At 45.2% G+C, this 23,587-nt stretch overlaps 1 protein-coding gene across 3 annotated transcripts in view; it reads left to right on the plus strand.

The window, feature by feature from the left end:
• The window catches only part of LOC139571296 (sorting nexin-29-like), a 184,245-nt gene extending 167,426 nt beyond the window's left edge, over positions 1-16,819 (plus strand). For 2 of the 3 annotated variants that reach the window (XM_071394048.1, XM_071394049.1), the window contains 3 exons: positions 8,321-8,461; positions 13,578-13,717; positions 15,102-16,819. In XM_071394048.1, the coding sequence (XP_071250149.1) occupies positions 8,321-8,461; positions 13,578-13,717; positions 15,102-15,231 (411 nt within the window). In that variant the 3' untranslated portion in view covers positions 15,232-16,819. Of the gene's footprint in view, positions 1-8,320; positions 8,462-13,577; positions 13,718-15,101 lie in introns of those variants that run through there. The other variant, XM_071394050.1, reaches the window with a different exon arrangement.
• Positions 16,820-23,587: the final 6,768 nt, after the last annotated feature.

Genomic DNA, 23,587 nt, shown 5'->3' on the forward strand with positions numbered 1-23,587 from the left:
AAGAATATGGCACCACAGCAAACCTGCCAGGAGAGGGCCGCCCACCAAAACTCACGGATCAGGCAAGGAGGGCATTAATCAGAGGCAACAAAGAGACCAAAGATAATCCTGAAGGAGCTGCAAAGCTCCACAGCGGAGATTGGAGTATCTGTCCATAGAAACACTTTAAGCTGTACACTCCACAGAGCTGGGCTTTACGGAAGAGTGGCCAGAAAAAAGCCATTGCTTAAACTGTTCGCCAAAAGGCATATGGGAGACTCCCCAAACATATGGAAGAAGGTGCTCTGGTCAGATGAGACTAAAATGTAGCTTTTTGGCCATCAAGGAAAACACTGGTGCAAACCCAACACCTCATCACCCCGAGAATACCATCCCCACAGTGAAGCATGGTGGTGGCAGCATCATGCAGTGGGGATGTTTCCTTGGCAGGGACTGAGAAACTGGTCAGAATTGAAGCAATGATGGATGGCGCTAAATACAATGAAATTCTTGAGGGAAACCTGTTTCAGTCTTCCAGAGATTTGAGACTGGGACGGAGTTTCACTTTCCAGCAGGACAATGACCTAAAGCGTACTGCTAAAGCAACACTCGAGTGGTTTAAGGGGAAACATTGTTCAAAGCCAACATGTTCAAAGCCCCGACCTCAATCCAATTGAGAATCTATGGTATGACTTAAAGATTGCTGTACACCAGCGGAACACATCCAACTTGAAGGAGCTAGAGAGGTTTTGCCTTGAAGAATGGGCAAAAATCCCAGTGGCTAGAAGTGCCAAGCTTATAGAGACATACCCTAAGAGACTTGTGCTGTAATTGCTGCAAAAGGTGGCTCTACAAAGTATTGACTTTGGGTGGGTGAATAGTTATGCACGCTCAAGTTTTCAGTTTTTTTGTCTTATTTGTTTCACAATCAAAGATATTTTGCATCTTCAAAGTGGTAGGCATGTTGTGCAAATCAAATGTTACAAACCCCCCAAAATCTATTTTAATTCCAGGTTGTAAGACAACAAAATAGGAAAAATGCCACGGGGGATGAATACTTTCACATGTTACTGTATGTGTGTGTGTGCGTGCGAGAGTACAGTGTGTGTGTGTGTATGTGTGTGTGTGTGTGTGTGTGTGTGTGTGTGTGTGTGTGTGTGTGTGTGTGTGTGTGTGTGTGTGTGTGTGTGTGTGTGTGTGTGTGTGTGTGTGTGTGTGTGTGTGTGACTACTCTGTGTGAGTGTGTCAGGGAGCAGTTTTCCAAGAGTGTGTCACGTTCTGACCCTAGTTATTGTGTTAATTGTTTGTTTTAGTGGGTCAGGACGTGAGTTGGGTGGGCATTCTATGTTTTGTGTCTGGTTTGTCTATTTCTGTGTTTGACCTGATATGGTTCTCAATCAGAGGCAGCTGTCAATCGTTGTCCCTGATTGAGAACCATATTAAGGTAACCTGTTTGGTGTTGGGTTTTTGTGGGTGATTGTATTTCGTGTCAGTGTTCGTGCCACACGGGACTGTTTTCGGTTTGGTCACGTTTGTTGTTTTTGTATCTTGAAGTGTTCAGTTTACTTTCATTAAAATATGAACACTTTCCACTCTGCGTCTTGGTCCGATCCCTACACCTCCTCTTCAGACGAAGAGGAGGAAATCTGCCGTAACAGAATCACCCACCACCAAGGGACCAAGCGGAGTGGAAAAGGGCAGCGACAGCAGCAGCAGAAATCCCAGGACTCCTGGACAGGGGAGGAGATTTTGAACGGAGAAGGACCCTGGGCACAGGCTGGGGAGTATCGCCGCCCCAAAGCTGAGCTGGAGGAAGCGAAAGCTGAGCGGCGGCGATATGAGGAGGCAGCACGGCAGCGCGACAGGTACGAGAGGCAACCCCAGATTTTTTTAGGTGGGAGGCTAGAGAGGAGTGTGGCTAAGCCAGGTAGCAGACCTGAGCGCACTCCTCGTGCTTATTATAAGCAACGCGTTACTGGTCAGGCACCGTGTTATGCGGTTAAGCGCACGGTGTCGCCAGTGCGTGCCCATAGCCCGGTGCGCTATAGGGCAGCCCCCCGAAAGTGTCATGTGAGTGTGGGCATCCAGCCGGGGCGTATTGTGCCTGCTCAGCGCGTCTGGTCTCCGGTACGCAGTTTCGGTCCAGGGTATCCTGCGCCGGCTCTGCGTGCTGTGTCTCCGGGGCGCTGGGAGGGTGCAGTGCGTCCTATGCCTACGCTCCGCTCGTACCGGGCAAATGTGGGAGTGGAGCCTAAGGGAGAGGTGCGCGTAGTAGGCACTAGATCTCCAGTGCTCATCCACAGCCCGGTTCAACCTGTGCCTGCACTCTGGAGGGTACGGGCTGGAGTAGTATTCCAGCCTGGGGGAGTGGTGCCAAGGCTGCGCACCAGAGCTCCAGTGCTCCCCCACAGCCCGGTCCTTCAGGTGCCTCTTCTTAACATCAAGCCTCCTGTAGGTCTCTCCAGCCTGGTGGGTCCTGTGGCAGCCCCACGCACCAGGCTGTCTCTCCGTCTCCTCCCTACAGGTGTGCCCGTCTGCCCAGAGCCACCTGCACTGCCAGTCTGCCCAGAACTGCCTGCCTGCCCAGCGCTGTCTGAGCTGCCTGCCTGCCCAGCGCTGTCAGAGCTGCCCGTCTGTCCCGAGCCGTCAGAGCTGCCCATCTGTCCCGAGCTGTCAGAGCTGCCCGTCTGTCCCGAGCCGTCAGAGCTGCCCGTCTGTCCCGAGCCGTCAGAGCCGCTCGTCTGTCCCGAGCCGTCAGAGCCGTCCGCCAGACAGGAGCAGCCAGAGCCGTCCGCCAGACAGGAGCAGCCAGAGCCTCTCCGCCAGACAGGAGCAGCCAGAGCCGTCCGCCAGACAGGAGCAGCCAGAGCCGTCCGCCAGACAGGAGCAGCCAGAGCCGTCCGCCAGACAGGAGCAGCCAAAGCCGTCCGCCAGACAGGAGCAGCCAGAGCCGTCCGTCAGCCATGAGCAGCCAGAGCCGTCCGCCAGCCATGAGCAGCCAGAGCCGTCCGCCAGCCTTGAGCAGCCAGAGCCCTCCGCCAGCCATGAGCAGCCAGAGCCGTCCGCCTGCCATGACCAGCCAGAGTCGTCAGCCAGCCATGACCAGCCAGAGCCGTCAGCCAGCCATGACCAGCCAGAGCCGTCAGCCAGCCATGACCAGCCAGAGCCGTCAGCCAGCCATGACCCGCCAGAGCCAGCCAGCCAGTCCGGAGCGGTCCCTCAGTCCGGGGCTGCCCCTCAGTCCAGCGGGACCCATGTCTAGGGTCCCCAGTCCAAGGTCGGTGGCGAGGGTCGCCACCTTGAGGAGGCCACAGAAGCGGACAAAGACAAGGGTGAAGTGGGGTCCACGTCCAGCGCCAGAGCCGCCGCCACGGACAGATGCCCACCCAGACCCTCCCCTATAGGTTTAGGTGGTGCGGTCGCAGTCCGCACCTTGGGGGGCGGGGGGGGGGTACTGTCACGTTCTGACCCTAGTTATTGTGTTAATTGTTTGTTTTAGTGGGTCAGGACGTGAGTTGGGTGGGCATTCTATGTTTTGTGTCTGGTTTGTCTATTTCTGTGTTTGACCTGATATGGTTCTCAATCAGAGGCAGCTGTCAATCGTTGTCCCTGATTGAGAACCATATTAAGGTAACCTGTTTGGTGTTGGGTTTTTGTGGGTGATTGTATTTCGTGTCAGTGTTCGTGCCACACGGGACTGTTTTCAGTTTGGTCACGTTTGTTGTTTCTGTATCTTGAAGTGTTCAGTTTACTTTCATTAAAATATGAACACTTTCCACTCTGCGTCTTGGTCCGATCCCTATTCCTCCTCTTCAGACGAAGAGGAGGAAATCTGCCGTAACAGAGTGCTGGTCTTATTATGAGGTGTGAGGTCTTTAATGTTGGTCCAGGTTGGCCAGCCGGCCCCAGTGGCCACCCTCTTGCCCTGTTTCACCCGAACACTTTGATCGCACACACATAACATACACACACACATTCCCCCTTGAAAACTACAGTAACGAACAAACAACAGGTTAATCTTCAGACAGTTTAAAATGCTGCCGATGTTGTTTTCTCTTTACTCTACAGCATGTCCCTCACTTCCTCTATAATTGCACACTTGCCAGATAATAAAAAAAAAAAATACACTTTGGAAAGTTGAAAAGTGTCCCCTGAGAAAGAGGCGTCCTGGGCCAAAGCTTCAGTGTTTCCTGTGCTGTGTGTTGCTGGGGTCTAAAATTCAGCAAGTACTGTACTGTATTAGGAAGTAGAGAGGTGATAAAGTAGCAGTAAGTACTGTACTGTATTGGGAAGTAGAGAGATGATAAAGTATTATGAAGTACTGTATTAGGAAGTAGATAGTTGATATAGTATTAGGAAGTAGAGAGTTGATAAAGTAGCAGTAAGTACTGTCCTGTATTAGGAAGTAGAGAGGTGATACAGTAGCAGTAAGTACTGTCCTGTATTAGGAAGTAGAGAGATGATAACGTAGGAGGATGTACTGTATTAGGAAGTAGAGAGGTGATAACGTAGGAGGATGTACTGTATTAGGATGTAGAGAGGTGATAAAGTAGCAGTAAGTACTGTCCTGTATTAGGAAGTAGAGAGATGATAACGTAGGAGGATGTACTGTATTAGGAAGTAGAGAGATGATAAAGTAGCAGTAAGTACTGTCCTGTATTAGGAAGTAGAGAGGTGATACAGTAGCAGTAAGTACTGTCCTGTATTAGGAAGTAGAGAGGTGATACAGTAGGAGGATGTACTGTATTAGGAAGTAGAGAGGTGATAACGTAGGAGGATGTACTGTATTAGGAAGTAGAGAGATGATAAAGTAGGGGGATGTACTGTATTAGGAAGTAGAGAGGTGATAAAGTAGGATGATATACTGTATTAGGAAGTAGAGAGGTGATAAAGTAGGAGGATGTACTGTATTAGGATGTAGAGGGGTTATAAAGTAGCAGTAAGTACTGTCCTGTATTAGGAAGTAGAGAGATGATAAAGTAGGAGGATGTACTGTATTAGGAAGTAGAGAGGTGATAAAGTAGCAGTAAGTACTGTCCTGTATTAGGAAGTAGAGAGGTGATAAAGTAGGAGGATGTACTGTATTAGGAAGTAGAGAGGTGATAAAGTAGCAGTAAGTACTGTACTGTATTAGGAAGTAGAGAGGTGATAAAGTAGGATGATATACTGTATTAGGAAGTAGAGAGGTGATAAAGTAGGAGGATGTACTGTATTAGGATGTAGAGGGGTTATAAAGTAGCAGTAAGTACTGTCCTGTATTAGGAAGTAGAGAGATGATAAAGTAGGAGGATGTACTGTATTAGGAAGTAGAGAGGTGATAAAGTAGCAGTAAGTACTGTCCTGTATTAGGAAGTAGAGAGGTGATAAAGTAGGAGGATGTACTGTATTAGGAAGTAGAGAGGTGATAAAGTAGCAGTAAGTACTGTACTGTATTAGGAAGTAGAGAGGTGATAAAGTAGAAGTAAGTACTGTACTGTATTAGGAAGTAGAGAGGTGATAAAGTAGGAGGATGTACCGTATTAGGAAGTAGAGAGATGATAAAGTAGGAGGATGTACTGTATTAGGAAGTAGAGAGGTGATAAAGTAGCAGTAAGTACTGTCCTGTATTAGGAAGTAGAGAGATGATAAAGTAGGAGGATGTACTGTATTAGGAAGTAGAGAGGTGATAAAGTAGGGGGGTGTACTGTATTAGGAAGTAGAGAGGTGATAAAGTAGGATGATATACTGTATTAGGAAGTAGAGAGGTGATAAAGTAGGGGGATGTACTGTATTAGGAAGTAGAGAGATGATAAAGTAGGGGGATGTACTGTATTAGGAAGTAGAGAGGTGATAAAGTGGGAGGATATACTGTATTAGGAAGTAGAGAGGTGATAAAGTAGGAGGATGTACTGTATTAGGAAGTAGAGAGGTGATAAAGTAGGAGGATGTACTGTATTAGGATGTAGAGGGGTTATAAAGTAGCAGTAAGTACTGTCCTGTATTAGGAAGTAGAGAGATGATAAAGTAGGAGGATGTACTGTATTAGGAAGTAGAGAGATGATAAAGTAGGGGGATGTACTGTATTAGGAAGTAGAGAGGTGATAAAGTAGGATGATATACTGTATTAGGAAGTAGAGAGGTGATAAAGTAGGGGGATGTACTGTATTAGGAAGTAGAGAGATGATAAAGTAGGGGGATGTACTGTATTAGGAAGTAGAGAGGTGATAAAGTAGGAGGATGTACTGTATTAGGAAGTAGAGAGGTGATAAAGTAGCAGTAAGTACTGTCCTGTATTAGGAGGTAGAGAGGTGATAAAGTAGCAGTAAGTACTGTCCTGTATTAGGAAGTAGAGAGGTGATAAAGTAGGAGGATGTACTGTATTAGGAAGTAGAGAGGTGATAAAGTAGCAGTAAGTACTGTCCTGTATTAGGAAGTAGAGAGGTGATAAAGTAGGAGGATGTACTGTATTAGGAAGTAGAGAGGTGATAAAGTAGCAGTAAGTACTGTCCTGTATTAGGAAGTAGAGAGATGATAAAGTAGGAGGATGTACTGTATTAGGAAGTAGAGAGATGATAAAGTAGGAGGATGTACTGTATTAGGAAGTAGAGAGGTGATAAAGTAGCAGTAAGTACTGTCCTGTATTAGGAAGTAGAGAGGTGATAAAGTAGCAGTAAGTACTGTCCTGTATTAGGAAGTAGAGAGGTGATAAAGTAGGAGGATGTACTGTATTAGGAAGTAGAGAGGTGATAAAGTAGCAGTAAGTACTGTCCTGTATTAGGAAGTAGAGAGATGATAAAGTAGGAGGATGTACTGTATTAGGAAGTAGAGAGGTGATAAAGTAGCAGTAAGTACTGTCCTGTATTAGGAAGTAGAGAGGTGATAAAGTAGGAGGATGTACTGTATTAGGAAGTAGAGAGGTGATAAAGTAGCAGTAAGTACTGTCCTGTATTAGGAAGTAGAGAGGTGATACAGTAGCAGTAAGTACTGTCCTGTATTAGGAAGTAGAGAGATGATAAAGTAGGGGGATGTACTGTATTAGGAAGTAGAGAGGTGATACAGTAGGAGGATGTACTGTATTAGGAAGTAGAGAGGTGATAAAGTAGCAGTAAGTACTGTCCTGTATTAGGAAGTAGAGAGGTGATAAAGTAGCAGTAAGTACTGTCCTGTATTAGGAAGTAGAGAGGTGATAAAGTAGGAGGATGTACTGTATTAGGAAGTAGAGAGGTGATAAAGTAGCAGTAAGTACTGTCCTGTATTAGGAAGTAGAGAGGTGATAAAGTAGGAGGATGTACTGTATTAGGAAGTAGAGAGGTGATACAGTAGCAGTAAGTACTGTCCTGTATTAGGAAGTAGAGAGGTGATACAGTAGCAGTAAGTACTGTCCTGTATTAGGAAGTAGAGAGATGATAAAGTAGGAGGATGTACTGTATTAGGAAGTAGAGAGTTGATAAAGTAGCAGTAAGTACTGTCCTGTATTAGGAAGTAGAGAGGTGATACAGTAGCAGTAAGTACTGTCCTGTATTAGGAAGTAGAGAGATGATAAAGTAGGAGGATGTACTGTATTAGGAAGTAGAGAGGTGATACAGTAGCAGTAAGTACTGTCCTGTATTAGGAAGTAGAGAGGTGATAAAGTAGGAGGATGTACTGTATTAGGAAGTAGAGAGGTGATAAAGTAGGAGGATGTACTGTATTAGGAAGTAGAGAGGTGATACAGTAGGAGGATGTACTGTATTAGGAAGTAGAGAGATGATAAAGTAGGAGTATTCCATTAGTGGAAACCAAGACTGTTCTCAGGGCAAGTCTGCCGGTTTTGACTAGCAGAAGTGACTTTTCGTAGCATGTTAGGAGAACTTACGCAGCAGGTTAAGAGAATTGGGTTAAGGTTAGAAAACGGGTTAGGGTTAACTAAAATGCTCAAATTGTCCCAGACGCGACTGAAACATATCTAGCTACAGCCATGTCTTTCTCTTGCGCTTTCCTCTCTCTTCCCTCTCTCTCCCTCCTCCAGTTGTAATTGCCCTCTTATCCTCCCCGTCACAATCCCCAGTCTGCCTGCCGCAGACCATCAGCAGCTGAACAAAGGAATCCAATGCGCTACTTTAATAATGCATGAAAATAGCAACAAGTCACATGCAGAGAGTGGAAGAGTATGTTTTACTGTCATACTGTATATTACAATATTATTGAGAATACAGAAGAACCTTGAGATGTTATGGTTGGCTAATTTCCTCCTTTCTGTAGACTGAGTGGTTTTGCAGGAATTTTGTAAGAGTAGGATTTGTACCCCAGAAAATAGCATATTCTGATTGTGTTGTTGTTGATGTTTGTTGGTGTTGTTGTTGGTGTCGTACCTGTTCCGTAGGTGTACATCCGTATCCTGGACAACGAGTGGAATGTCTACAGACGCTACACAGAATTCCGGGCGCTCCACAACCACTTACGCTCACAATTCCCACAGGTCGACACCTTCAGCTTCCCACCCAAGAAAGCCATAGGGAACAAGGTATGCACGGTCAGGAAAATCGCATGGTCACCCTCTGTCAATGTTGTTTTGAATGACCTGTAGTCAAATGTATTGAATCTGAATGTATTTTTAAGTCATATTGTGGTCACTTGTCCATCACTTGGATCGACAGGCTTAGATGTTAGCTACAGTAGCCCCTAGCCAACATTACCTCTCTTTATCTCCTGTCTTCATCTCTCTAGCTCTCTTTATCTCCTGCCTTCTTCTCTCTAGCTCTCTTTATCTCCTGCCTTCTCTCTAGCTCTCTTTATCTCCTGCCTTCTTCTCTCTAGCTCTCTTTATCTCCTGCCTTCTTCTCTCTAGCTCTCTTTATCTCCTGCCTTCATCTCTCTAGCTCTCTTTATCTCCTGCCTTCTCTCTAGCTCTCTTTATCTCCTGCCTTCATCTCTCTAGCTCTCTTTATCTCCTGCCTTCTTCTCTCTAGCTCTCTTTATCTCCTGCCTTCTTCTCTCTAGCTCTCTTTATCCCCTGCCTTCATCTCTCTAGCTCTCTTTATCTCCTGCCTTCTTCTCTCTAGCTCTCTTTATCTCCTGCCTTCATCTCTCTAGCTCTCTTTATCTCCTGCCTTCATCTCTCTAGCTCTCTCTCCTTCCTCTCTTGCTCCTTTTCTCCCTCCCTCTCACTATCAGTTCCAGAGGGAGGGAGTCTGTTTAAGTCTCTCAGTAGAGTAGAGTGGGCTGTGGGTGCTTCTGTTACAGAAGTTGTAGAGTAACTTTGACATGGAAACACAAAGGAGTGCACTAGGCCTGGGGGCAGCGTTTAAAACTAGAGAGGGTAAGAGGGTGTTTGGGAGCTTACAGTAAAGATGCAGGGGGGATATAGAGACAGGATTGTGTTGGTAATTGAGTGTGTGTGTGTGTGTGTGTGTGTGTGTGTGTGTGTGTGTGTGTGTGTGTGTGTGTGTGTGTGTGTGTGTGTGTGTGTGTGTGTGTGTGTGGTGTAATCATTATGTCTGCTGAGCTGAAGTATCTGTCATGTATTTTTAATCTCCTCATTGTTTCTTCTGATTCCCTCCCTGCTTCCTTCCCTCTATCCTCTCAGAAGGAACACTTTGTAGAGCCGAGGCTTAGTTCTTGTCCCAACAGGTGAAGCGGGGTGCACTGGCATAAATCCCCCCCCCCCCCCCCATCTGATCTCCTCTGATGGAGAGAGTTATGCTGTTACTTGTCCTTTAACAGCACTGTAGTCAAACAGATCAACTGTTCCCTTTATATCACTGACAGGGGACGTTCAGTTCTCTCTTTTCACAGAACACAGCATCCTTGCAGCTAGGGAAAGTTCTTTCTAAAGTAGACTGAGCAATGCTGGGGCTTACGTGTTGAATGTGTTAGTTAATGATGGAGGAATGGTAATGCTACTGTGATCAGTGATCATGAGGAGCCTCTCCAAACCCTTTTTAGTGTAGCATAGACGTCTGCTACGGCATGGATGAAAGGGGAGAGTTGTCACAGGTGATGGGGAAACAGGAAGGAACATAGACACACACACATACATACGCAAACACACACTGTGCCTCAGATCCATCATGGTTATCCTCAATGGCAAGCCAGAGCTAACAACCTTACACACCGAGGACCCTGGCTCATCATGCCTGCTAAACACACACACGCAGAGCACCTGGTTCAGAGAGAGACGCTGAGCTAATCTTGTCAGTTGGCTAAAGCTACTGTATGGGACTGTATAGAAAGCTAATCGTAGTACCACAGTACCTACAGGTTTTATCTGCGTTAGCTTGCAGGATCAGGTGTATGACTCATGGAATGGAATAGAAGTAGTGTTGTGTGATGAAACTGTAATAAATCTCAGTTTTGTGATATGTCAAGCACCATAACTGCAAGTGTACGTAAGAATCCCAGCTCAATATATTACCGCGGCAACAATATCTGAGCATCACTCGGCATCCTGCTGTATCTGAAATTCTCCTAACTGCATTGACATAGCAACACACACGCACGCACGCACGCACGCACGCACGCACGCACGCACGCACGCACGCACGCACGCACGCACGCACGCACGCACGCACGCACGCACGCACGCACACACGCACGCACGCACGCACACACACACACACACACACACACACACACACACACACACACACACACACACACACACACACACACACACACACACACACACACACACACACACACACACACACACACACACACACACACACACACACACACTCCCCCTGCCACTGACAGCTTCTAAACAGCTGATTTGTCAAGGGCTCGGTGGGCAAACACGCTAAATGTTCCCGAGCGCGCCTGTCAAATCTGTCCTGATGGCCACGCCATCACCACAACTGCGGGAGGAAGAATGATGACATCAAAGGCTGGGACTGTCTGTCTGCTCTGCTCCCTCTGCCCAGAGTTGAACTGTCAGGGTGTCTCTCCTCTGATTCACAGACAATTGTTATTGCTTTGGAGGTTTTTCCTCTCTATATTTCTATCCCTCGCGCTCTCTCCATCTTTCCCTCCTGTGTTCCTTTCATATGAATCAAATCACTCCACTTTCCGATCGCTGCCATCTTCCTCCCCTGTTGGACTGCTTTGTAGAGGCAGTGTTCGGGGGCTCAAACCAATCACAGAGCACTTCCTCCCCTGTTGGACTGCTTTGTAGAGGCAGTGTTCGGGGGTTCAAACCAATCACAGAACTGTTAGCTGTTTTTAAACAACATCTTTCTGATGATAACAATATATAAGATTGCTAATAATTAAGGAATCTTTTATGTTGTGTTCACATATAATATGCATGTAACGCCTTTAATGATGACAATGTCCTCATGTCTGTCTCATTAGGACTGTGGTCCTCTTGTGTCACCATGTCCTCATGTCTGTCTCACTAGGACTGTGGTCCTCTTGTGTCACCATGTCCTCATGTCTGTCTCAATAGGACTGTGGTCCTCGTGTCACCATGTCCTCATGTCTGTCTCACTAGGACTGTGTGGTCCTCTTGTGTCACCATGTCCTCATGTCTGTCTCACTAGGACTGTGTGGTCCTCTTGTGTCACCATGTCCTCATGTCTGTCTCACTAGGACTGTGGTCCTCTTGTGTCACCATGTCCTCATGTCTGTCTCACTAGGACTGTGGTCCTCTTGTGTCACCATGTCCTCATGTCTGTCTCACTAGGACTGTGTGGTCCTCTTGTGTCACCATGTCCTCATGTCTGTCTCACTAGGACTGTGTGGTCCTCTTGTGTCACCATGTCCTCATGTCTGTCTCACTAGGACTGTGTGGTCCTCTTGTGTCACCATGTCCTCATGTCTGTCTCACTAGGACTGTGTGGTCCTCTTGTGTCACCATGTCCTCATGTCTGTCTCACTAGGACTGTGGTCCTCTTGTGTCACCATGTCCTCATGTCTGTCTCACTAGGACTGTGGTCCTCTTGTGTCACCATGTCCTCATGTCTGTCTCACTAGGACTGTGGTCCTCTTGTGTCACCATGTCCTCATGTCTTTCTCACTAGGACTGTGGTCCTCTTGTGTCACCATGTCCTCATGTCTTTCTCACTAGGACTGTGTGGTCCTCTTGTGTCACCATGTCCTCATGTCTGTCTCACTAGGACTGTGTGGTCCTCTTGTGTCACCATGTCCTCATGTCTGTCTCACTAGGACTGTGGTCCTCTTGTGTCACCATGTCCTCATGTCTGTCTCACTAGGACTGTGTGGTCCTCTTGTGTCACCATGTCCTCATGTCTGTCTCACTAGGACTGTGCTCCTCTTGTGTCACCATGTCCTCATGTCTGTCTCACTAGGACTGTGTGGTCCTCTTGTGTCACCATGTCCTCATGTCTGTCTCACTAGGACTGTGGTCCTCTTGTGTCACCATGTCCTCATGTCTGTCTCACTAGGACTGTGGTCCTCTTGTGTCACCATGTCCTCATGTCTGTCTCACTAGGACTGTGGTCCTCTTGTGTCACCATGTCCTCATGTCTGTCTCACTAGGACTGTGTGGTCCTCTTGTGTCACCATGTCCTCATGTCTGTCTCACTAGGACTGTGTGGTCCTCTTGTGTCACCATGTCCTCATGTCTGTCTCACTAGGACTGTGGTCCTCTTGTGTCACCATGTCCTCATGTCTGTCTCACTAGGACTGTGGTCCTCTTGTGTCTGTACACACACGTGGATAAACATGCCTGTGTGCATCTGTCTTAGTTGTTTTCCACTCTTCTAGCAATATCTTCATGTATCTGTGTCTGTGCCTTCAGTGTTGATGTCCATGCTGCCTGAGTGTGTACATATGCACGTTCTCCATAGTCTCATCTCTGTGTTGATGTGTGGGGAGTGTAATGTGAGATCTACTATAGTAACACGAGACATATGGAACAGACAGGTTAGGGACGGTGGCAGAAAAATAACTACGGAGTGAGAGAGTGAGACACTAATTGTAAATACTCTTCTACATGAAGGAAAAACACACTACAACAACATATTTGGTTGTTGATCATTGCTAGACAACCATTTTCAGAACTTGCCATAGATTTTCAAGTAGATTTAAGTCAAAACTAAGGAACATTCACTGTCGTCTTGGTAAAATGGTTTAAGTTGAGATTTTGTCACTGGCCTACACACAATACCCCATAATTTCAAAGTGCAATTATGTGTTTAGAATGTTTTACAAATTCATTAAAAATGAAAAGCTGAAATGTCTTGAGTCAATAAGTTGCATGGACTCACTCTGTGTGCAATAATAGTGTTTAACATGATTTTTGAATGACTACTTCATCTCTGTACATATAATTATCTGTAAGGTCCCTCAGTTGAGCAGGGAAATTCAAACACAGATTCAACACCAAAAGACCAGGGAGTTTTAGTCTGCTTTTCAACAGACACTGGGAGATGAATACACCTTTCAGCAGGATAATAACCTAAAACACAATGCCAAATCTACACTAGAGTTGCTTACCAAGACGACAGTGAATGTTCCTGAGTGGTCGAGTTACAGTTCTAACTTTCTGACTGAAATGGTTGTCTAGCAATGATCAATAACCAATTTGAAAGTGCTTGAAGAATTTACAAAATGCTCTCTCCCCCCTCCCTAAGTATAGTATTAACGTCTACCTCTCCTCTGTCCTCTTCTGTCCTCAGGATGCCAGGTTTGTAGAGGAGCGTAGGAAACAGCTGCAGTCGTATCTGAGGATGGTGTTGAACAAGCTGATCCAGACCCTGCCAGAGTTCTCTGCTAAACCCACCAAGGAGACCCTGCTGCAGCTGCTGCCCTTCTGCCTGTGAGTGACCCCACTGTCTGTCTGTGTGTGTACGTGCTTCAGAGTGTGCATCTGAGTTTGAATTGTCGGATGGGGTAAACACACATTTTACAAAGTGCTTCTTAATAATATATTGCCTGACACATCTGAGTCCTCTAGATAATGCTAGTTGTTCAGTAGACACCTTCAAAGTGGCTTGTTGTGCCAGCCCAGTTATAGCATCCAGTCATTTACTGCGTTGTTCACACCAATTGAGGCTGTGACCTCTCAGTGAGCGCGACCAATCACAGATCCTGACAAGAATCAAATTTCCTGTTCTTGCAGCTGATAGTCTTAACACCGAGGTTCTAAAACTGAGATCAAATAAAGAGCAGAGTTGATCTATCCTCTGATATCTACATTCACGATAGGCTGGATGACCCGTCCAAAATGGTGACCTCTCTGAGCGATTCCTAGTGTGGCCGCCATGTTGTTAACGGGCCCCTGGTTAGGATGGAGAGAGGAAGAGAGAGAGAGATGAAAACCTGATTCGTCAAAAGCTGCACTTCCTCACTCCTCTCTTGGGAGGGGACTCAGTCTCACCTCACCCCAAAAGTGTCCCCTTAGTTTCAGCAGTCATCACGTTCTGCCCAAAATGGCACACAGAAAACAGAGTTCTAGCCTCATTTATAAATATTGTGTAGAAACTATTCTAAAATACTACTTACAAACGGATTCTAGAATGTTGTATAAATAGTGTGATTTATCAAACAATCCTACGAGCGCCAAATGCACACCGGTAGGAGATAACCATTGACAAATACCAACTGTTCTTGGCCTCAGTGCTTGTGCGTTACCTTGGCTATTTGCATTTCAAAACACCCCTAATTAACCAAATGGTCAAAATCATCCCTTTAAAGCCTGTGGGTATATACACTGAGTGTACAAAACATTAGGAACACTTCCCTAATATTGAGGTACACCCCCCTTTTTCTTCAGAACAGCCTCAATTTGTCAGGGCATGGACTCTACAAGGTGTCCAGTGTGTTCCACAGGAATGCTGACCCATGTTGACTCCAATGCTTCCCACAGTTGTGTCAAGTTGGCTGGATGTCCTTTGGGTGGTGGATCATTCTTGATACACACAGGAAACTGTTAAGCGTGAAAAACCCAGCAACGTTGCAGTTCTTAACACAAACCAGCGAGCCTAGCGCCTACTACCATACCCTATTCAAAGGCACTTCAATATTTTTTCATGCCCATTCACCCTCAATGACACACATACACAATCCATGTCTCAGTTGTCTCGAGGCTTAAAATTCCTTCTTTAACCTCACTCCTCCAAGTGACATCAATAAGGGATCATAGCTGCGTTACTAACCTCTAGTTTCCTTTGCTGACCTCTTGACCTTTTGTCTCCCCCCAGGGACATTCCAGTGGCCAGCGAGGGGAGCAGTAAGACGGCCCGGTCCAAATCCTCGTCAAGCTTCCCCATACTTGGGCGCAGCCACAACCAGGAGGGCCGCAACCTAGAGCCCCAGAGCGGCGATCTCTAACTTTTACCCACTGACCTGTGACCTCTGACCTCTTCTTTGATTGGATTAAACAGAAGAGTTTGTTGGTGCTCCTCCTGGATGGATTATGAGCCATAGAGAGGGACAGCATGACAGTGAAGGCTATGCAGGCGAGAGGCATGACACTGCTCCTCCTTTAGGCTTTCTACAGGTTTCCAACAGCAGGACATTATATCCTCCCTCTCTGGGATCTACAGAGGCAGACTCTTCCTTCTCTCTGACCCTGCCTGAAGATTTACTTAAAGACCACACGTGGAATAGCTGGGTCTACAACAGACATTGAACCAAGATGGGGGGGACTGTTTCCTAATTTTACTCAGATTTGTAGTGAAACTGTATCATGGTCATGGTGCCTCAGTGTTTTCTAGCTTTTTTGCAGTGAGGGGAGGGGACATATAGAAATGTGTTCTTTATACAATGTTTTTTTCTTGGCGAATGTCAGCATTTTGGTGCCATTTTTGATTTTGACATCATCCCTTTACCTGACATTAGCCAAAGAGATGGGCGTTCATCTTTTATATTTCTGTTACCAAACTGTTACCATACGATAATCTGTACAATGTCATATTCCATCACACAATTTAAGGATTTTATCAATGCAAATAAGTCTGCTGGATTGACTATCCAGCTGTTCCAATGATTGTGAACTGAATGTAACTTAGCAGGAGACTTAACAGTGAATAGATCGTAGATGAACGCTTGAAGAGAAGCTTGATCAAGTGCATGAAACGTGTACACTGCTTTAACTTAAATACATACAGTAAATATTACTCAAGAATAGAGATTACTGGACTTGGAAAGAAAATAAGAGATTACTTGGCAAATATTTGATGGAAGTTGTTCTTGTGACTGCCCCCAGTCAGCTGTCCAATCAGAACTGTTAAAATAAGACGTAAACAGGCGTAGCAGATGATAACCTAGAATGTAAATCAGTTTGTACACATCAATAATATGATCAAATTATAAAATTATTACCACTCTTCTTTTGAGGCACAATAATCAAGTATTAATGATAAACAATAAACATTTTTCATTAACTACGACAAACGGTGCTGGTGTTACATATTGTATTTTAAACATTTAATGGAGAAACAGTTATCATAATGTCTGCAATCATGGACCCTGGTTATAGACACAACAAAACGCTCAATTGATCTATTCTTTCTACTCAGGCGTTAAGCGATGTTATCCCGGCACCTCTTTTACAGTACCAGAGAGGAGGATGTCGTCTTTGCCACTACTAAACCAAGGTTCATTATTGTTCCTGTCACATGGCTAGGACCAGGAGTTTTCCCCAGACCATGTGACCTGACCTGGAGAAACTCCGGACCCTAGTTGTAGGCTGTAACTAGAGCCCAGAGTGTTTCCTGGTCATTTAATTTCTAAGACTGAGAGGGTTTCCCTGTCAGATCACATGGTCAGGAGAAGGAAAAACTCCTGGCCTTCCACAGCACTCCTATCTTTAGAGGGCTTCTCTTGTACCTTCTTTCCTAGCTTTTAGCCCAACAGTCTGCCTTACATCACTGTCAGTGGCACAGAGAGACTAATGAATAAAGGGGTTCATACTGTACATACATACCAACGGTGTTGTGTTATTGTGGTGTTCTACATAATTCTAAAGCAGTAACAGAATGGGACAATGTTTGTTCTTGATGATTAATTAAGGGCATGAACATTAGAAATGTAAATAAAATCGGATGGATGTACATTATGTATACTTAAGCAATAAGGCATGAGGGACTGTGTTATATGGCTAATATACCACAGCTAAAGGCTGTTCTTGGCACGACGCAATAAGGCACCTCGGGGCCTTATTGCTATTATAAACTGGTTACCAACCTAATTAGGCTAATTAGAGCAGTAAATATAAATGCTTTGTCATACCCGTGGTATACGTCTGTCAGCCAATCAGCATTCAGGGCTCGAACCACCCAGTTTATAAATTAGTGTACATACTGTGTTTGGTATATGTATGGTGGATAGATGTGTGTATGGATGAAAATTTTAATATATATACACTACCAGTCAAAAGTTTGGACACACCTACTCATTCAAGGGTTTTTCTTTATTTTTACTATTTTCTACATTATAGAATAATCATGTAGTAACCAAAAAAACATTTTATATTTGAGATTCTTTAAGGTAGCCACCCTCTGCCTTGATGACAGCTTTGCACACTTGGCATCGCATGGCTACTTTGAAGAATCTTCTATCTAAAATATATTTTGATTTGTTTAACACTTTTTTGGTTACTGCATGATTCCATATGTTATTTCATAGTTTTGATGTCTTCACTATTATTCTGAAATGTAGAAAATAGTATAAAATAAAGAGAAACCCTTGAATGAGTAGGTGTGTCCAAACTTTTGACTGGTACTGTATTTCTACACACACTCACAGGCCAGTTTATTAGGTACACCCATCTGGTCCGACATGCTGACACGATGATATTACGCAATTGCTGCAGATTGGATGGTGGTACATTCACGCTGCGAACAGCCCGTTCCATCTAATCTCAAAGACGCTCCATTGGGTTGAGGTCTGGGGAATAACAAGGCCACTCAAGTAATCTAATCTCCAAGACGCTCCATTGGGTTGAGGTCTGGGGACTGACCAGGCCACTCAAGTAAACTGAACTCGCTGTCATTTTCCGGGCCATGTTTTTCCACTCCTCAATTGTCCAGTATTGCTGATTTTTTGTTGTTGCGGTCTTTATCTTCCAATCTTTTGTTTACTAAGACAAACTGCCTTTCCAGGGGTGTGTTTGTTTGGTACCGTGGAGAACGAGTGTATGCTTAGTGTCTATTGACCAGAAAATTGTGTACATGCCCAGTTAGGATGTGGAGTGCTCTCGGCGATGTTACACATGAGCGGATACAGGCATACAATGATTATGCATATCGATGAATACAGTTCTCTTATTGACATGATGGCTCAGTGGGATAGGATTGTATATCAGCATGCTTTTACCTTTTTTTCCCGAAGGGCATGAAGGCAACAGTGACCTCCGTTAAGACGAGGTCACAGCGTGAACAGATCTTTACTAACACAGACTGGTTGTGCTTTTTATACAGTAATAGCCCACATCATTTAAATACCAGAAAGCTTCGTTTTCTTTTTTACATTGACATGAAAGGCAAGAAAAGGTATGACTGTATAGTTTGGGAACTTAATGAATGGGAAATCTGTGAGGCTTGGAATTTAAAGCTAGGGATTTTGCATGAATCTTAGTGGAGATTCTAGCAGTATGTTATGCCATTATTTACCATTGCTTCTTCCCCATCTGATTACAGCTTGGCAGGTCTGTGTAGGTAGCCTGTGTAGCTGTTGGTGTGATGGAGTGGCCATCTTGGCCAGTGGCCACCTATTCATTGTTGGAAACGCAAGGTTCCCTATACCGGATAATACTTTACTGTTCTTCTTACTTGACTCAAAGGCGGGCGGCAGGGCAGCCTAGTTGTTAGAGCGTTGGACAAGTAACCAAAAGGTTGCAAGATTGAATCCCCGAGCCGACAAGGTACAAATCTGTAGTTCTGCCCCTGAACAAGGCAGTTAAACCACTGTTCCTAGGACATCATTGTAAATAAGAATTTGTTCTTTAACTGACTTGCCTAGTTAAATAAAGCTCAAGTTAAAAAAAATTAAAAGGATACATCCCAAATGGCACCCTATAGAGTGCACTACTTTCAACCAGAGGTCAAAAGTAGTGCACTATATAGAGAATATAGCCTCAGACTCCCTGGCTGTAGATAATTGCCAGTAGCTCGTCCATCCATAGTTCTCGGCTAGCCTAGTACATCTCACACACGTCACAAAGCGCTCAAAGCTTTAACAATAGGCCCAGTGGCTCTTTTGATCAAGCATCCACCTGTGATCTAATCACTTTGAAAATCCATGCAGCTGCTACCGTCTACGAGGGCGGAAGCTAAGTGAACTTGTATTGTTAGCTGAGCTGCGTGTAGAACTGTAGGGCTCCACCTCTCTCTCCAGCCTGTATCAAGCTGTGCGGGTATAGTACTGTAGGACTCTCCAGTTAATCTTAACCACAGAGATGTGCTCTGGTCTCAGTCCAGAGTGATTGTGTCGAGGAGGAAGCCGGTCTCAGAACCTAATTGGCGAGTTAATCTCATCAAGTTGGGTGGGATTTGAGGACTGATGCCCTGAGGGAGGGGAGAGAAATGGGGAATGATTCGGACCGCAACAAGACATTGGCCCAGATATTGAAACGCAATTAACACACTTTAACGCAGTCACATCTGTTCTGTTCCTTCACGAGTCCAGTTTTATAACTTAAGGCGGCAGGTAGCCGAGCGGTTAGAGGCGAGCCAGCAGCTGGAGAGTTGCCAGTTCAAATCCTAGGTCTGATGGGAACAAATATGGTGTGAAGTGAGCTGGCAACTGGAGGGTTGTCTTTCAAATCCTAGATGCCATTGCCTGCCATTGTACCCTTGAGCAAGACACTGAACCTGTATATGTGTCTTTCGGAGGGGTTGGGATAAAGCAAAGTCACATTTCGGGTGGAACTTGTGAACAATTGACCAATAAAGTGATCTTAATCTTAGTAAAGTCAGTGCAGATGAAGGAAAGAGACCAGGAGATATTGTATTGTGATGCATCCTTAAACACACACATTTACATTTGACATTTTAGTCATTAAGCAGACGCTCTTATCCAGAGTGACTGGATTCATCTTCAGGTAGCTAGGTGAGACAACCCCATATCACAGTTAGTTCATTCATCTTCAGGTAGCTAGGTGAGACAACCACATATCACAGTTAGTTCATTCATCTTCAGGTAGCTAGGTGAGACAACCACATATCACAGTTAGTTCATTCATCTTCAGGTATCTAGGTGAGACAACCCCATATCACAGTTAGTTCATTCATCTTCAGGTAGCTAGGTGAGACAACCCCATATCACAGTTAGTTCATTCATCTTCAGATAGCTAGGTGAGACAACCCCATATCACAGTTAGTTCATTCATCTTCAGATAGCTAGGTGAGACAACCACATATCACAGTTAGTTCATTCATCTTCAGGTAGCTAGGTGAGACAGTCACATATCACAGTTAGTTCATTCATCTTCAGATAGCTAGGGGAGACAACCACATATCACAGTTAGTTCATTCATCTTCAGGTAGCTAGGTGAGAGTCACATATCACAGTTAGTTCATTCATCTTCAGATAGCTAGGTGAGACAACCACATATCACAGTTAGTTCATTCATCTTCAGGTAGCTAGGTGAGGCAACCACTTATCACAGTTATTCGTCTATTCATCTTCAGGTAGCTAACTGTGATATGTGGTCTGTGACATCTCACCTAGCTATCTTAAATCAAATCCAGTTTTATGTGTCACATACATGTTTAGCAGATGTTATTGCGGGTGTAGCGAAATGCTTGTGTGTCTTGCTCCAACAATGCAGTAATATCTAACAAGTAATATCTAACAATAAACACAATCTAAAGTAAGGAATGGAATAAAGAATATCAATATTTGGACAAGCAATGTCAGAGCGGCATAGACTAAGATACAGTAGAATAGGATAGAATACAGTATATACATATGAGGTGAGTAATGCAAAATATGTAAACTGACTAGTATTTCATTATTAAAGTGGCCAGTGATTTCAAGTCTATGTATATAGGGCAGCAGCCCTGTGCTAGTGATGGCTATTTAACAGTCTGGTGGCCTTGAGATAGAAGCCGTATTTCAGTCTCTCGGTCCCAGTTTTGATGCACCTGTACTGACCTCGCCTTCTGGATGATAGCGGGGTGAACAGGCAGTGGCTCGGGTGGTTGTTGTCCTTGATGATCTTTTTGGCCTTCCTGTCACATAGGGTGCTGTAGGTGTCCTGGAGGGCAGGTAGTTTGCCCCGGTAATGTGTTGGGCAGACCGCACCACCCTCTAGAGAGCCCTGTGGTTTCGGGTGGTGCAGTTGCCGTACCAGGCGGTGATACAGCCCGACAGGATGCTCTCAATTGTGCATCTGTAAAAGTTTGAGGGTTTTAGGAGCGAAGCCAAATTTCTTCAGCCTCCACTGTCTGTGTGGGTGGACCATTTCAGTTTGTCAGGGATGTGTACGCCAAGGAACTTGAAGCTTTCCACCTTCTCCACTGCGGTCCTGTTGATGTGGATAGGGAGGTGCTCCCTCTGCTGTTTCCTGAAGTCCACGATCAGCTCCTTTGTTTTGTTGACTTTGGGTGAGAGAGAACTTGCAACTTGCAGACGTGTTGCTCTGCGTTTTGTCGCCAACCTCACTTTGCTACCTGACAACTTTACGATTTTTACTTTTTAATTACCGTTTATATTTTTCCGTTTTTTCTCAATATTATTTTTTTTTCATTCAACTTTTTCACTCCGGACGCTTAATCTGGACATGGTTCGTCAGGACCTCCAACAGCCGAAGCTAAGTAGTAACATTAACATGGTGCTTCTAATTGCAGTCGCTGTACTCATAATATACAGGAGAACGATCGCCTTACGGCGAGGATAGCTGTGCTGCAAGCCCAGCTTCAGACGCAATCGTTAGGCACGGGTAATTTCAGTGTAGGAAAGGATGAAACAGCGTCTGTGCCACCAGTAAGTACAGATAGTAGTATAAATCCCCTCGCACAGTCCCCGCAGCCGGACAACTTTCTCATGGCTTCTGGAGGGAAATGCTGTAGGAATGCTCAACCGGTGTCGCTTATTTAGCCGACAGAAACTTTCAACCGGTTTTCCCCATTAAGCAGCGAGTCGGAGTCTGAGGCCGAGCCTTCTCTTGTCTCTACTCCTCCCGTTACGGGGTCTGAGACGCCGAAGCTTCCCACCATTAGCTCTGACAAATTGAAAACCCTAGTCATTGGCGACTCCATTACCCGCAGTATTAGACTTAAAACGAATCACCCAGCGATCATACACTGTTTACCAGGGGGCAGGGCTACCGACGTTAAGGCTAATCTGAAGATGGTGCTGGCTAAAGCTAAAACTGACGAGTGTAGAGAGTATAGAGATATTGTTATCCACGTCGGCACCAACGATGTTAGGATGAAACAGTCAGAGGTCACCAAGCGCAACATAGCTTCAGCGTGTAAATCAGCTAGAAAGATGTGTCGGCATCGAGTAATTGTCTCTGGCCCCCTCCCAGTTAGGGGGAGTGATGAGCTCTACAGCATAGTATCACAACTCAATCGCTGGTTGAAAACTGTTTTCTGCCCCTCCCAAAAGATAGAATTTGTAGATAATTGGCCCTCTTTCTGGGACTCACCCACAAACAGGACCAAGCCTGGCCTGCTGAGGAGTGATGGACTCCATCCTAGCTGGAGGGGTGCTCTCATCTTATCTACCAACATAGACAGGGCTCTAACTCCTCTAGCTCCACAATGAAATAGGGTGCAGGCCAGGCAGCAGGCTGTCAGCCAGCCTGCCAGCTTAGTGGAGTCTGCCACTAGCATAGTCAGTGTAGTCAGCTCAGCTATCCCCATTGAGACTGTGTCTGTGCCTCGACCTAGGTTGGGCAAAACTAAACATGGCGGTGTTCGCCTTAGCAATCTCACTAGGATAAAGAGCTCCTCCATTCCTGCCATTATTGAAAGAGATCGTGATACCTCACATCTCAAAATAGGGCTACTTAATGTTAGATCCCTCACTTCAAAGGCAGTTATAGTCAATGAACTAATCACTGATCATAATCTTGATGTGATTGGTCTGACTGAAACCTGGCTTAAGCCTGATGAATTTACTGTGTTAAATGAGGCCTCACCTCCTGGTTACACTAGTGACCATATCCCCCATGCATCCCGCAAAGGCGGAGGTGTTGCTAACATTTACGATAGCAAATTTCAATTTACCCCCCAAAAAATGACGTTTTCGTCTTTTGAGCTTCTAGTCATGAAATCTATGCAACCTACTCAATCCCTTTTTATAGCTACTGTTTACAGGCCTCCTGGGCCATATACAGCGTTCCTCACTGAGTTCCCTGAATTCCTATCGGACCTTGTAGTCATAGCAGATAATATTCTAATTTTTGGTGATTTTAATATTCACATGGAAAAGTCCACAGACCCACTCCAAAAGGCTTTCGGAGCCATCATCGACTCAGTGAGTTTTGTGCAACATTTCTCTGGACCTACTCACTGCCACAGTCATACTCTGGACCTAGTTTTGTCCCATGGAATAAATGTTGTAGATCTTAATGTTTTTCCTCATAATCCTGGACTATCGGACCACCATTTTATTACGTTTGCAATCGCAACAAATAATCTGCTCAGACCCCAACCAAGGAGCATCAAAAGTCGTGCTATAAATTCTCAGACAACACAAAGATTCCTTGATGCCCTTCCAGACTCCTTCTGCC

The sequence above is a fragment of the Salvelinus alpinus genome, chromosome 3 (genome assembly GCF_045679555.1).
Source record: "Salvelinus alpinus chromosome 3, SLU_Salpinus.1, whole genome shotgun sequence".
In the NCBI taxonomy this organism is placed as follows: Eukaryota; Metazoa; Chordata; class Actinopteri; order Salmoniformes; family Salmonidae; genus Salvelinus; species Salvelinus alpinus.